Source organism: Perca fluviatilis, chromosome 16 (genome assembly GCF_010015445.1).
Source record: "Perca fluviatilis chromosome 16, GENO_Pfluv_1.0, whole genome shotgun sequence".
NCBI classification, from domain to species: Eukaryota; Metazoa; Chordata; class Actinopteri; order Perciformes; family Percidae; genus Perca; species Perca fluviatilis.
The window spans coordinates 16,706,276-16,722,316 of record NC_053127.1 but is presented as its reverse complement, the minus strand read 5'-3'; the positions used below and the strand labels follow the sequence as shown (position 1 = coordinate 16,722,316).

Below are 16,041 nucleotides of genomic sequence, written 5' to 3'. Positions count from 1 at the left end.
TAGGGCGTAAACGTCACATTTACTTTTATTTTGAAGGTAAATTCACTCCGCTTCTTTTCGAACGTCGCAGTTACTCTTTTATTTTGAAAGTAAAACATCATCAGAACTCGGTTGTTTGGGTCTAACTTGACGCAGCCGCAGACGGCAGTTCTATGCTTAAAACGTGTGAGGGTCTCGTTAAGCGGAGTTCCGCTGCTTCCACGCAGTTGAGAGAGCACCGCTCATCCACACCGCAGTCATCACCGTGAACCCGGTAAGCTGGCTGAGCACCGCTGTTTATTTACTGTACACGTTTCTTTTCTTATTTACTGTACACGGTCTAACCAAACGTCCTTCTTCTGAAACTTGTTTTTAGAGAAATCAGTTACTGCAGGGCTGTTTTGTAGTTTGCACTTGAGCATGCGGATATAAGACGCCTGCCGCACTTTTATCTTTTATTAGTCCAGTTAATATGTGATCATTGTAAAGTTATCGATTTTAATGGCCGATCACCTTTACAGTATGTCCCACTAACACATGTACAGTAGGCATGTAACTCTCATCCTCTCACACATTTTATGTTCATACACATTTCACTTACAAGTCTGTCTGGGGCGTTGGCTGTCTGTCTGTCTCTGTAAGAGTGTGAGTCTGTGTGTGTGTGTGTGTGTGTGTGTGTGTGTGTGTGTGTGTGTGTGTGTGTGTGTGTGTGAGAGAGCTAAAGTTACATGCTGACTTGTGGAAGCCTGGGCTGCTCCTGAAATCTGTTTCCAGTTAGGAAGTCTTCTTTTTTCACTTAGTGATGGAACCGCTGAAGCTAAAAAAAAAAGCATCACAGAGGTCAATTAAAATTCCTGTACTTTTCATACAAACTATTTTCATTGTCCTGTGTGTTTATATCCATGTAAGTGATGCATATGGCTTCAGTGTTGGCTCTACGAGTATTATAATAAGCAGTTGTGAAGTAAATTCAGGATACACACACACACACACACACACACACACACACACACACACACACACACACACACACACACACACACACACACACACACACACACACAAATGGTAGATTCTGTGACTGCATCCTGTATTCATAAATTTATTTAAAAAAGGTATTTTTTCTGTTAATTAACCAACAAAAAAAAAACAAGACTGAAAGGGGAAGGAGACCTTTTCCAGTAAGATTACAGAAGGAAACATCCTGTCACAGATGTTACAACTTGAGTAGAATTTGGACATAGGCTACTAAATGTAGGCTGATGTGGCTCATATGGAAGTACTGGCAGTATTACAAATAATTCTAACAGCATGCACAAACACACAAACACAGACAGTAAGTAAACCAAGACCCATAACTGACCTTTTGCTGCCACACACACACACACACACACACACACAGCTGCCAAATGCCTGCATGTTAAAGAAATTGCCTTGAGCTCAGTCCCATAAAATACATCACTGGCTAGTAAAACTTAATGCAATTTGTCTGACTTCATGGCATGATAACTCCCTGTTGTGTTTTGCCTGTTGTGACTTTAAAAGGATAGAATGTAAATGTGAGTCAGACGCTGCGTTTTTGTTTTGATCGATCCCCAATGGTAAACTCCATATTTTTAGTAGAGTATTAATGGAGTTCTGCAGTTTTAGTGCTCTGACAACATGAGGGCGAAATTTTACAGATAAGTTTAGATTTAAAGAATAAGTTTGTTATCTTATCTTAGCATAAAGATTGGAAGGAGGAAACAGCTAGCCTGGGTATGTCTAAAGGCAACAAAAAAAATCCACTTAATAGCACCTCTTAAGATCACCTATTAACACGTTATATCTCATTTGTTAAATCTGTACAAAACCAAAGTCTAAAAAACGCCAAGTTGGGGTTTTATATGGGGGAACCATTTCTTGGCCGGCAGCAGTGACTTCCTGGAGTCCTGTTGCCACCCTGAGGTGTCCGTTTTTGGAGCATCATGTTAGACTTACTCCCCAACACCATAGTCAAAACACCAAATGAGCGAATATATTTTGTAAGAATAGCGTTCCATCGCTTCAGTAGAGTTAAAGAGACTTGTAAAATCAGGAATATAGAAGTTATCCTGGAGACTCGTGGTGGCCCAACATCTTACTAAGACACTTGAGTATGTTGGTTTTTCCTTTAATTTGGCAGCCATCTGTGAGCTCATTCAGCCTTGTGGGTTAACAGTTAAATTGATGGTAAATGATCTAATGTTTGGTCCCCTGAAGGAAATATATATAATTTGTATACAGAAATAGTCATGTTTGGCATTCAAGTAACAGTTTGGTGTGGTCACTGACATTTAGGTCATAATCTGGGAGAATGGTTAGAAACTGAGATTTGCAAGGATTTTGTTGGTTGGAGATTTATGAAGGGAGATTTTGGATGCAAACATGCCCTCAAGACAGCACTGAAGGCTCAAATGTCCCATTAGATAATTTTAACATTAAATGTTACTATTAGCATCGGACCTTCAGTAGTAGTAGTACAACAGGACTGTTGAGGTGCCAATATGGGGAGTATACGCACGCACGCACGCACACACACACACACACACACACACACACACACACACACACACACACACACACACACACACACACACAACCACACACCCACAACAACACACACACACACACACACACACACACACACACACACACACACAGAGCTGCTCTGTTCTGAAAGACATCTCAGTTACTAAATCAAGAATTTAGAGGAGAGAACAGAAGTAGTGTGTAACTCAGATGAAAAGAGAAAAAAACAGAACAGACAAAGCGAGGTAGGTTAAAGTACAGCTAACCAGCAGCTTCTGGTAAAACCATCACGTATCACCTGTTGTAGTGGGACATGCTGCGTTTCTTCGACCTTGTTCTACACGACTACGATTTGTTGTATTTTGTTGGGCTTTATTCCACTGTCTGGAATGTGCCTCACCAGAGCCAAAGAAAACAATTATTTTACTTTGTAGGCTGATGTGGAGTGCAAATGTTTAGCTGAACTCGCTGTTCCGTTTCAAACATTGATATTGTATATTTATTTTTGAGATGGTATGACTGGAATCGGGTGGGAATGCTCAATGTTGCTGCAGTTGGGCCATGATTACAGTGATCTTTAAAGCTGCTCTAATCAATAATTTTTACATAAATAATGGATCAAATGACAGATAATAATTACTTCCCTGTACAGTTCCCCTAGATCACACGTGTCAAACTCAAGGCCTGCGGGCCAAATCCGGCCACTTGCTAATATTGACCCGGCCCCTATATACATTTAGGTTCACAATACATTTTTGCCCACCTACTTTTTGTCACTTTTGACATTTTTTTTTGACATTTTTTATGCTTTTTCCAAACGTTTTTGGCATTTTCTCTGACATTTTTGTCGACCAAACTGTAAGTGAGAAGAGTATATGAGACATGCAATAATACAGTCAAAGATATTTGACTTTTCCCATGACATAAAAGCAATAAACTCTACGTCTGGCCCTTGATGTGATTCTCATTTTCTAGTGAAGTTGAGTTGACACGCCTGCCTTAGATCTTTTTAGTGTCTTTCAGCTGATCATTTTGGGTTTAGAGTTGCTAACTTTACTGTTTGGCTTCACTGTCATCGCTCTCTCCAGTGACATATTTCCCTCAGGAGTTGGTGGAGACCAACGCAGAGCTAAAAGTACATTGAATAAAAATCAAGTGGCCAAAAACGAACGTTAATGTTGTTCTGTGTCTGCTTTACAAGGTAATAATATGCACGCATAGGATTTAAAAACTATTTCCTGACATTTTATCGAACAAAAGAGTAAGAAATTGAGAAAATAATTGTTGATTGCGGCCCTAATTCTTTTTTTGCCGTAAGCTTGCTCTTTGTGAGACTAAACAATAGCCGGGTAATGTGATACAAGTACACTGATAATGTTTTGGGTGTATTTTCCCTTTAAGTTTTAGCCCTTAAAGCAACAGGATGTCTAAACACAATCATTTAAAGATCATTTAGTACAACCACTAAACTTTAGGCTGCACTACACAATTTAAAGATCATTTCTTTCCCAACCGTCAAGCCAAATTGACATTTAGGCTTAACAATGATGATCACTGAGTTTTACACTTGTGTGATGTGAAGTAAGAACCAATAGCATACAGCTTATTTATTCCTAATTTAAAATCTACATTACAAATACTATAGGAGGAAATGTAGATGAAGAGAAGACATTTTTAAGCATTAAAAGAGCTCAGATTTGGATTGCAGCTCAGGATGAAGATGCATTTTAGGTGAATATTTTGTACATTCACAGTTACAACCCTGATCTTTTTTTAAACCACCAGGAAGTCCCATTAATAGACATTTTCTACTGGCTGCCACACCAAGTCAATGATTAAAGAGTCAGAAAGTTTCCAAAGCCCCAAGTCTGCATTAATTAGAGGTCACACCTGCAGCACACACTGCAATTGAACATATATTCAGACTTATTGTACATCAATCTTTAGGCATTAATGAGATGTTAATGTGAACATGGGTAATGGCCAGTACATTACAGTATTTAGTATGGGTGAGTGTGTGTGTACATAGCTGGATTGTGCCAACTACACTGTTCTGATAGACACTTCCTGTTTCTCAGTTTTCCGCTACATTCTTCAGCGATAAGCTCATGCCAACACACACACACACACACACACGGTGGGTACAAGCAGACACTCCAAAAAAAAAACACATATGTTTTAGTTTGTTCTCTCTCTCTCTCTCTCTCTCTCTCTCTCTCTCTCTCTCTCTCTCTCTCTCTCATTTCCCATGTGCATGATTTTCCTCTCATCCACATGGCATGATGTCACCTCTTGCGTTTTAACCACAGCTCTAATTGTTACAGTCAGGTGGCTGGTGGGAAAGGACAGAAAGAGCAAAAATTATAGATAAATCAAGTGGCTGCAGACTGCATGACTACGCATATAAACACAAACACTGTAGTTTATTTTAAGTCAATCCCACAAACAGTGTAATGGATTTATATGTGACTAGTCTCCAGCAATGCACATTTTACTTCTGTTTGAGTTGATTTGTTGACAGAAAGAAAACTATAGAATAACACCAGTCTTATCCTTTAACCATAACCACTACATGCCTTACCTCGACCCTCAACGTGAACCAAAACCCAAGTCTTCACTAGAATGTAATGGTTTACCCTGTGGGACCCAGGTTTTTGTCCCCATATGGGAGGCGAGTCCCCATGAGGTCACTACATACGAACAGATTTACGGTGCCACAATGTGATTAATACACACACAGAGTTGTCCTTGGCTGCAGCACCGGCTTCCAACTCTTTATTTCACATTTAACTGTTTCCATGGCGATCAAACAGATGGTTTTGTATTGGCAGCTTGGATACAAGAAAAGGATGTATATGCTGCCGTGCCATGACACAGCGAGAATATTTATTGCAGGGAAACAAAGTAAAGGCATGTAGCAACACTGTCCTCGGAGCCGTCTGACGTCAGTGAAACCTGATTTATTTTCCCCCACACCTGTGTGGATACTGGCTCGCTTCCTGTCAGCCATTGTTTGCTTCCCATCAGATAACATTTTCACGATGGTGGTAGCCAAACATTATTATTGCCTGCTCTACAGCCTTAAAGCTACACAGTACTTCATGTAGCTGTGGACTACACACACACTATCTCTACCAAGTTTGCCAGTGCAGTTTTGAGGAGGACCAAGAAAAGTGAGGAACATAAAATGAAATATTAATTCTTATTAGTTTAGGAAGAGTCAGGAAGTGAAATAGAACATAACAGGTAAATACCAGACCTGGCCTTTGGATGGCCGGACCTGCTGTCCTCCACTGGAGATGGATGAGTAGCCTCACCCAGTATAAACCGGCTGCTGGTTTTTCTATTAAGTTGTGAACTAGCAGGTCACTGAAAGGAAGATGTATGTCCACTCCACATGATGTCGGTGTCAGTTTGTAGCTTTATTGTCTGTTGAGGAGACAAGATCACAAAAGAAGTTATTTAATCAACTTTATGAACAGTAGTGCCTTTAACCTCAGCCACATATCTCTGTCAAACAGCAGCCTGACTCTGGGAAACAACATCTCTTAAGCTTAATGTATCTTTCACTAACTGTAAGTTGTGCTATCATCTACTGGTATGAATGTATCCTCCCCACCCATTAATAGTTTATTTACCCTTTAAATGGTTCAATTAAAAAGCCATTTATGGCTCCTCATTTTCGGTTTGTTCACTGTCTCAGATTGTGATTTGACTGATAACTGCAAAACGAATGACATTCATTACCTTCAGCTGATGGATTTCATTAGTTTTCGAATAGCAAATGTACATATAACATACTAGATGGTGAACATTGTTAATGTTGTTATTCCTACGGAGTACCAGCATGTTAACATTGTCATTTGTGAGCATATTATCATGCAGGCGTTAGCATTTAGCTAAAAGCACGATATCCAAGTACAGCTGCACAGCATGGACTGGCTTGGTCTTGTTTTGAATATTGGCACGACAGACAGCATGTTGTTAAAAAGCTGTTAAGAGTCCAAAAAAAGGAAAAAGACTACTGGGACAAATATGAAGGTCATGACTCTAATTTCAGTGGCCTACCATGCTTCCAAAGCTTTACTTAGACTTTAACCTCAAAAAACAAAGCCTATTTTTAATCTAAAAACCTTTTACATAACAATTTCTTGTTTAAAAATAAAAAGTCTAGTGGTGGGATTTTAAAACTAGAACAACTTGGTAGTACAAAGTCCTCGATATAAAGATCATGGTACAGGATCTACTGCCTCTATCCACCTGTGACTGAAAGACATGGTTTCACCATAATTGCTCCTTGTTGTGTTTCCCTTCCAAAAGCATCAGAATGGGTATTACCATTAACAAACCAGTATATGCCGGCCCTCGCCTAGAAAAAAGGAATGACCCATCGGTAATTTTGCTGAGAAAGTCACAAGCAAAGGAAGGATTTGAGTGTTTGTGAATGCAGCCTAAACTCGTGGTAACACCGTTCCTGTGCCAAAACCAGAACTTGAATCTGTGCTGACAAGCCGCTCCGACCAGGAGGTGAGCACTATAGTTTGTGGTTTTGTTGGTTTCCTAGGGAGGGGTCCGTGTAAGAAGTGTGTGTGTGTGTGTGTGTGTGTGTGTGTGTGTGTGTGTGTGTGTGTCTGTCAAAACGTTGTCAACAGTCCAGATCTCACCACATTAGTCATACCAGGCATTCCTTCATGTGTTCACTGTGCAGCCATACACACACGCAGCAGCAGTTTAGAAGAATTCCTCATGGTCAGCCAGCATGAACTTGATGTGAGAAATAACTGAATGAACAGACTTTAGCCATCCCTTACTCTACATTTCTGTGCGTTGTGAAGCCATCATTTTGCCATCATATCCTGTATTTTTGACCAGCTGAAATCCCAACCCTGTAATCTCAGCTCATTTGGTGATCAACATGGTGATTTGGGATTCTACGTTTAGGAAGTTTAAGAGTGTTGTATTTTAGGAAAGGGATATTTTTGACTATGATGTGTGAGAAATAAATCAGTTACATAAGGATACTTAAGAGACAAATTGAATAATCAGGCAAAATCCAGTTTTTGAACTTAATTTAACTTGAAGGTGGACAGCAATGAGAAGAATGCAGACCCTTTGTTCAAAATCTTACTAGAGAAGTCATATACTGTAAGCAAAATTTCCTTAGTATTGAAAATAAAATTGCTAATTATGCAGACAAACTATCACCCTTTAAAGTCAACTTACACTTTGACTTTGACATGGATGTGTATGTAAAATACCAGAACCTAGGGCTGGGCTATATGGAAAAAATCAAATATCACGATATTTTTGACCAAATACTAATATCGATACCGCAACGATATTGTGGTGTTGACTATTGGTGCTTTCACAAAATATTTACACAATGAGATTTTTGATAAATAATCATCAGTAATGTGGATATAATGACTAAGTGGGTAAAGGCAAATAATAGAACAGTTACAACAGTTGGTAAGTTCAGAAAATGACATCACTTTACTGTAATGCAACCTTTAAAACCAGGAAAAGACAACACTTATGCTATATTACGATATTACGGTAACCAAAATCTAAGATGATATCCAGTCTCATATCACGATATCGATATAATATCGATATATTGCCCAGCTCTACCAGAACCTGAAAACATTAAATACGTTTTTCTTTTACATTTTCAGATTACAGGATTCAAACTTGTGCTGTTGGTCATTTTGTCTGCCTCTCAAATCAGCCATCGAGCTTCATTGACAAAGTTATCAATTGTATGAGGTTTTAGTTTTATCAGGCAGAGATAGAATGCTTCAGTAGGAGGAACATATCACACACAGAGTACATAAACACTCTAATGTGAATGCTATGCACATATGCACCCACACAGCTGGACACACAGAAACCCCGGTATGTACACCTGGTTGCTCTAGTTTTGCACAAAACAAATATTTCAATGCCACTTATGTCAGAGTGGGGTATGAAAGGCATTTCATCAGCAAAATTCAGCAGCAAATATCAAAAGGGTTGGTTTAATGTGACACCTTGTTCTTTCTCTTCAGCAAGACTAAGTGGATCAACAGCGCCTCTATGTGGTGGGTTTGAGTAGCATTCTTCAATAATGAAATACTTTGTTGTGATCAAGATGTGAAAACTTTTGAATTTGGTTGGGCAAAACAAGCTTCTTAAAAATGCCACCTTGCGGAAATTTTATAGACTAAACATAAATATATAGACTAAATCTGAAAATAATTGCGAGTTGCCACCATTAAATCAGCATCATTTTAACTTGATTTCTACATGACTTTATGATGAGCAGGATTTTTCCTTTCCTTTTCTTCTTGGTGCATTTGTCCTAGTTGTGGGTCTCTCTCGGAGTGACGATGGCAGAGAGCTCGCACTGTTTCTACTGTCGGGAGGATCTTGCGGGGAAGAGGTTTGTCCGCAACGAAGGCAGGCCGGTGTGCGTCCGCTGCCACACCAAGTTCTGCGCCAATTCCTGCGCCGAGTGCCATCGACCCATCCCTGTCGAATCAAAGGTGTGCGTTGTCGTTTTGGAATTCAGTTTTCTATGCACGTATTTCTCACCAGGTCTGTCCAGTGTCCAGTTTGTCAATCCACATATTTTACCTCTCATTAAAATGTCCTTCCTCCATCAGGAGCTCAGCCATAAGGGCCGCTACTGGCATGAGGAGTGTTTCCGTTGTGCGAAGTGTTACAAGCCTCTGGCTAAGGAGCCCTTCAGCACCAAGGATGACCGCATCATGTGTGGGAAGTGCTGCTCCAGAGAGGATGCTCCACGCTGCCATGGCTGCTATAAAGCAATACTGGCTGGTAAGACTGATGACCTGCAAACCCTGAGTTTGTACTAGGGCTGTGCTCGATTCAAGAAATTCTTAGTCGACTAACACTCATTCAATTGCATCGACTAATCGATTAGTTGATTTAATCGACAGATCTGTAAATCTGAGTTTCTCAGCAAAGAGTCATGCAAAAGCACCACTTTAATTCTTGTGTTTACCAGAGATGAGCTCATACGTTTCTTGGAAATAAGTCATTCAGCATGAAAAAAAGCATAAAACATGACTAATTGACTAAAGAAATCTAAGTTTGACTAAGACCAAAACGACCGATTAATCGACTAAGAGGGAGCAGCCCTAGTTTGTACAGTTAGCAGAAAAGCACTGTGTTGGAGGAGTTTTAGAACATTGGCCCATTAGTAAACTGTAAAAAAAAAAAAAAAAAAAAAGGGATTTTTGCTGTGCAATATTTAATAATCCTGTACTGATTTACATTATCCTACTGAGTGACAGACTGCTGATTGTACTTCCTCACTGTTTCTCTGCAGTAGCATCAACTCTTCTCTGATCTTTTACAGGTACAGAGAGTGTGGAGTACAAAGGGAACTCCTGGCACGATGAATGTTTTACCTGTTTTAACTGTAAACGAACAATAGGATCGCTGAGTTTCCTCTCCAAAGGAAGTGACGTTTACTGTAGCCCCTGCTATGACAAGAAGTTTGCCAAACACTGCGTCTGCTGCAAAAAGGTAATTCTTTTCAAACAGGAAACGATACCTCTATCATTCTGCCTAAAAGCAACAGGATCAACAACAGCAACAATATTCACTATCCATACATTTAGCTCTTCTGGTCTATATGTCTTCAGGCTATAACCTCTGGAGGATTGAACTACCAGGACCAGCCGTGGCATAGCCACTGCTTTGTGTGCAGCTCGTGCTCAAAACCTCTAGCAGGGTCAAGTTTCACCAACCACCAGGACCAGGTCTTCTGTGTCGACTGCTACAAGAGCTCCGTGGCAAAGAAATGCAGCGGCTGCCAAAACCCCATCACAGGTTGCTTTCAATTTCAACTGAAGATAATGTTAACATAGAATACAGATGAAAAGCAGTGACAGGGCTAGATACAGTGGCTTGAAAATATGCACACAATCTTCGGCATTTTTTTAACATTGTATTAAAAAATATTTGATGCTAGTCATTTACTAATCCAAAAATAGTAAAAAAAATAAAAGCATCCTCACACTGCAATATGTTCAGTCTCCATTTACTGAGGCAAGCTTTCGGTCAAAGACTGTCTTCAATAGGTTTGGGTACCGAAACGCAGTGCCAATAGGGCAGTGGTTCCCAACCTGGGGTCCGGGCACCCCTCAGGGGGGCGGCAAAGATCACAGGGGCTGCACAAGTCTTTATCTGGTGTGAGGTTGAGGTAAAAAAAATATATATATTTGTACGTTAAACAAATTATGATAATACACTAGAATATATAATGTGTACAAAAGTCTGTATAAAAACTATATATTTTTGTTCTCGCTTCAAATTGTAGGCAGGCTACTTAGTAGGCCAAACCTCCAGGACCTCTTAACCTGGGACCCTTGCTGGCATCAGGTCAGCTGCTAGCTGCTATCATCCGCGTTTTTCCTGCCGCCACGGCATCACTATTTTATGAATGAAACATGGCGGAGAAACGTAAAAGTGCTGATAACTCCTCAGTTTTTCTTAGACATGAGTAGGGGGGGCGCCAAGGAAAAAAGTTTGGGAACCACTGCAATAGGGCACCGGATCCGACGTAAACGGTAGTAACGAGGCCGAATAAGAACGAAAATTTCGGTGCCTGACTTTTTTTTTTTCAGCATCGCTGCACGGGACGCTAAGTTACCATTGGCTAGTAGCTGGATTAAACACAATGGTTAAAATGCTGACAGCTTACGTTAAGCAGTGTAAAGTGTGACTGTATTTCCCTGAAGAGGATTCCAACACCGGGACGTAACAGTCCGCAGCTGCCGTTGCCGCAAAAACAACACACGGACGGTGCGTTCACTTGATACTCGCCAGCCTTGTGGTGCATTTTAAGTTATTGTAAAATACCCTTTTCCCATCTGGTGCTTGTTTTTGTCGTTTACCAGCAATTTACTGGTGAAATAAGTCATTGTTATAACTTATTATTACATTGTTAATCAATCATTTAATTTTGACCATATGGCCTTAGCAACAAACAAGTCATTCTTTAATGTCGCCAACTGTCGTTTTGTGCCTCTTTTTTATATTTTATATTATATACATTATAAATATATTATATATATTTCGGTTCAGGCACTGGCACCGCTTTAAAAGTATCGTTTTACCACCGGTATCGGAAAAAAACCAAACGATACTCAACACTAGTCTTCAAGAATTTATCTGTGCACTGTTTTAAAGTTGCAGCCCATCAAAAGTTTGAGACTACAATTCCCAGAGATCTTTGATAATATCACATGTTCAAGTGGGAAGTGCAATTTCATCTGGCAAATAAAATTGATTGATTTACTAAGTAGTAAACTGGGACAAGAAGCTGTACTATGAACCGGGTTAACTTCGACAACACCTCAGTTTATATTTACAAGTGCGAGTGGCAAATATTGTACCAGGTTAATGGCAAATATATCCATAACCTTCCATTTACTTTGTGACTAACACATACAGTATTTAGGCTGCTAACAAAAACAAGATATTTACCAGTAACTGATGCAAAAACGTGGTCACATTATATCTCCTGATTTTACAAATAAGGCAAAATCAATAATGGAAATGTATATAAAAGGGAAGGTACACCTGAATCCAAGGACCCAGCCCTCAAATGTTAATATAGGATAAAATAAATGTCAGAGGTTGGAATAAATTCTAACTGTCCTCTCCTCTCCTCTCAGGTTTTGGTAAAGGAGTGAATGTGGTGAACTATGAGGGCAGCTCCTGGCATGAATACTGCTTCAACTGTAAGAGATGCTCCCTCAGTCTGTCCAACAAGCGCTTCGTAGCCAAGGGGAAAGACATCCTCTGCGCCGACTGTGGCAACAAGTAGTGATGAAGAGCCTGGTCATTGTCTAACAGTGGTTTATAGTCATTATGTCTTTTTGTTTCTTTATTTTTACATGAAGGGTTAGAGTCCCCATTTCAATATTCTGTTAACTACTACGTGTGAGTTTTTGGGAGATTACCCATGAAGCGATATAAACATTGGGACCAAAATGTCATTCATGTTCACTGTTGATCATTTGCTCCAATGCTGCATGCTAACACTAAAACATACACTGTGCTGAGTGATGGTAGTGACTAGCTGTGTCCTACAAGTCCTCGAAAAATAAATAGTATGCAAGTCTGGTTTCCTGTAGGAAGCTTGTATCACATACAATCAGTGTTGTAATGTAACAAAGTACAAATACTTCACTACTGTACTTAAGTAGAATTTTCACGTATCTGTACTTTACTTTGTTATTTATGTTTCCGGAAACTTTTACCCCACTACATTTCCTAAATAAAATGTTTATTTTTACTCCACTACATTTCCTAAATAAAATGCTTACTTTTACTCCACTACATTTCCCCTAAGCATCTTAATCATCGTTACTACAAAATAAAATCGGTATCCTAAATTGCCAAGATAATGCAGGCTCCATTCCAGTTAGTGACCTAATGCAATGTATGACATGAGTCTACAGGTCCTTTGAACATTTTTATTTTGAAAAGGGCACATTTTTCTACCCAACACAGATTTTCTCATGAGCTGATGGTTGTGACAGTCAACGCTGACATTCAACACAGTGTATGCTAACGTGTTAGCATAAAGCTAGAGGGTACCATGTGCTTTTTAAAGTCGTTTTAATTGTATTTTTATCATATTTTTGCACAGAATAACTGCTTATATTAATTGCCTTAATGTCTACTTGTTTTTTTTCTATTTTTGAAATTTAATATTTTCCTATGACAAAAGTGTTTTTAAATCAAACTATCTATATTTGTAATTGCTCATTTCCAAGGGGTTGTTATGCTTATTGTATGTTTTGAGTAAGTAAACTTATATGCACTTTTCTTAACCAATTTCCCAAAAGAGGAAATTTAAATATGAAACTGAATATATGCAAACTGTATGCCTTGAGGTGTTGCTAAAATGAAATAAACCTTGAAAAACTGAACATTTGTTTCATTTGATTAAACATTGACTTTAAGGGAATGCATAGTATCCTGGATCCATGAAAATAAAAATCTGCCTGCCTCAATGGGAATTTAACAGAGGTTTGTATACTTATACCCCCTGTATTTGAAGGAAGAACATTTATTTATTTACGATACATTATTCATTCACATAATTGGTCTCCTTAAAGGTCGGATTTTTCCTAATTTTTTAAATTAAGGCATTAAGATCCAATTCAAAAAGATGATTTTTTTATTCCTCTTTTTAGTCAACTTTAGCATGGGTTCATAAACTTATGAGCACCAATGTATATATAAAGACCTTTCATATGAGGCTGTCCCTTGTGAAAATGGGAACTTGATACACAAAGAAACGTATAGACAGGTACCACCTTCTAAAGATCCCTATACTATTCTTATGTGAGCTTTCTAGAGTAATTAAGCTTTACATGAGTGTTTACAGGAAGCAGTGCATGTTTGTCAAAACTAATTATGTCGTTGTGGGAGTCAATTACCTTTTTATAAATTGTAATGTCGGACTGGTAAGATGATATTCAACATGTACATACCCATTCTCTCTCTCTCTGAGCTGCACACACACATATTTACACAAGTGGCCCAATCACAGCAAGAATACACCGGTCTCCGCTCCACACTCAGTCATACCATCCTTGTTTTCAGAGACAGGTTTATAGTTCATCTCAAGCTCCGTGTCAGAGCTTTTTGTTTGAAACCAATGAAGCAATTGGAAGTCATATTGCTGCTATTGAAAGAGTGGACCAGGATTTCTACCTTTAGAGATCTCTTTGCAGGTAAGTACTTCTTCCATTTTCACAAGGGCTTGAACAGTGTTTTAATAAAAGTTGGCACTTGCACTTTAAAGCCAGCATTAGCAAATATTTATATCCTCATTTTAAACAAATACACAATTAATTATTGAGAATATTGTGTTAAGGTACCTACGGTTTCTTTCTTTTTTTGACACAATATTTGTTGGAGAACTTGCTTTAATCAGTTAATGCACAAAAGTTCTACTAACTGAAAAATACTGAAAAGTAAATAAACTCTGTTTTTTCAGATTTGTGATGATTTTGCTTCAAAAATTCCTGAATGTGTTCATCACTGTGTCTCTGCTGAGCAGCCCTACCACTATGGAGCGAGGTGGGAGAATGTATTGAATGGATATGGTTTGATAGTTTGATAGAATTACTGCACCTTGGTCCATAAAATAAAAATAAATATATATATATATATATATAACTTTATCTCGTATGTCTCTAAATGTAGCACTTGCAGTAGTTCTGTATATTTGATGAAGTTGATGAATTTTTGTGGTTGTACCCACATGGTTAATGCACTTAAAATCACTTTGAAAAAAGAGTCACCTAAATATATGTAATGTAATGCTTAAAAAAGTGGATCGCAATAATTTTCATAAAAATTCATAGTTATAGTTATACAAGAATAATATAAGACAACCACAAGACAATTTAAAAAAAAAGTACTTGTTTTCAGAGAGAGAAGCCCGTTTCTCATTGTAAACTAAGTGCTTGTTATCTTTTAGATTACAACCTGCGTGGCCAAACCCACAGTTCTATGAGAAAGTCACTGTGTTGATTGTAAATAAGTCAGGAATATCTCAAGCAAACAGTACACAGCAGTTAAACACTACATGGTTACGTACTTAAATACAGTATATGGTCTCTCTAAGATGAAAGGTCAAAAGCTTAAAGCAAATAGACATTCAAGCAAATGTCAAACATATGTTTCTAGTTTTTCTGTATGATCATTGCATAACATCTTTATAGTGTATATACAGTTTATATGATCAGACAAAAACAAACAACTGGAAGATGTGACTGGGCTCTGCAAAATTATGCTGTGCATTTTTCACTATTTTCTGATATCTTTTAAGCTAAATAAGTAATTAATCATAAAAGTAACAAAACGTGTTAATTTTTTATTAACATGTTAGTTGCAGCCCTATTTTAATTACAGTTGTAAAGATTGAGGTTTTCTAACATACTAACATTACTGACTTTGAGCTGCAGGGTTTTCCAGTCAATCAAGTCAGCTGTGTACATAAACAGTAATATGTCTAACCTGGTGCCTACATTACCCACAATGTAACCCCAGCAGCCGACAGTTGAGATAGAGATACCGGTAAACAAACGGCAGCTTCAGAGATAAAACACTATTTAGAGCTTACTTTCTCTCTCAACAGCTGCTCTACAGATCTACTCTATGTGCTGTATGTTAATGATTTTTATTGTTCTTTTCTGTCAGTCCCTCAGCTCAGTCTATGGGGAGAGGTGGCTGACTTCACCTTGGGGTGCGGCCACTGGACACTAAAGCCTCAGGTCTCCATCCCCGCCCTGCAGGAGCTCACAGTCTGCTTCAACATCAAGTTCAAGGTATTGATGACAAACTGCACAAGTAACTCCTGAGTCTAAATTGCACAGCTATAACTTTCAAGGGCACATTTAGGGGGAATGCACAGTTAAAGACTTTATGAATGATATATATTATTTCATCAACCATATCTAGTTCCAGGCCTCCTCA

The 16,041-nt window shown here is 38.6% G+C and overlaps 2 protein-coding genes across 3 annotated transcripts in view; both read left to right on the top strand.

Annotated features, from left to right (window-relative positions):
• The first annotated feature begins 133 nt into the window (after nucleotides 1-133).
• Nucleotides 134-13,481, top strand: LOC120544298 (four and a half LIM domains protein 1-like). 2 transcript variants are annotated; one of them, XM_039777933.1, is made up of 7 exons: nucleotides 143-253; nucleotides 8,577-8,609; nucleotides 8,874-9,053; nucleotides 9,174-9,348; nucleotides 9,893-10,062; nucleotides 10,182-10,368; nucleotides 12,219-13,481. In XM_039777933.1, the coding sequence occupies exons 3-7, from the start codon at nucleotides 8,898-8,900 to the stop codon at nucleotides 12,368-12,370; spliced, it is 840 nt and encodes a 279-aa protein (XP_039633867.1). In that variant the 5' UTR covers nucleotides 143-253; nucleotides 8,577-8,609; nucleotides 8,874-8,897; the 3' UTR covers nucleotides 12,371-13,481. The 2 variants fall into 2 exon arrangements, with proteins under 2 accessions (XP_039633868.1, XP_039633867.1); XM_039777934.1 differs by lacking the exon at nucleotides 8,577-8,609 and having other exon boundaries at nucleotides 134-253.
• A 1,149-nt stretch (nucleotides 13,482-14,630) lies between these two features.
• Nucleotides 14,631-16,041, top strand: part of LOC120544323 (adhesion G-protein coupled receptor G4) — a 24,542-nt gene continuing 23,131 nt past the window's right edge. The window contains exons 1-3 of the mRNA XM_039777973.1: nucleotides 14,631-14,640; nucleotides 15,766-15,893; nucleotides 16,027-16,041. The exon at nucleotides 16,027-16,041 is cut by the window's right edge and continues 223 nt beyond it. Of these exons, the coding sequence (XP_039633907.1) occupies nucleotides 14,631-14,640; nucleotides 15,766-15,893; nucleotides 16,027-16,041 (153 nt within the window). The remainder of the gene's footprint in view (nucleotides 14,641-15,765; nucleotides 15,894-16,026) is intronic.

Coding starts and splice junctions, on each gene's coding strand:
- LOC120544298 (XM_039777934.1), top strand. CDS start 8,898: ATGGCAGAGAGCTCGCACTGTTTCTACTGTCGGGAGGATCTTGCGGGG. Junction 9,349..9,892: donor CTATAAAGCAATACTGGCTG/GTAAGACTGATG, acceptor GATCTTTTACAG/GTACAGAGAGTGTGGAGTAC. Junction 10,063..10,181: donor ACTGCGTCTGCTGCAAAAAG/GTAATTCTTTTC, acceptor ATATGTCTTCAG/GCTATAACCTCTGGAGGATT.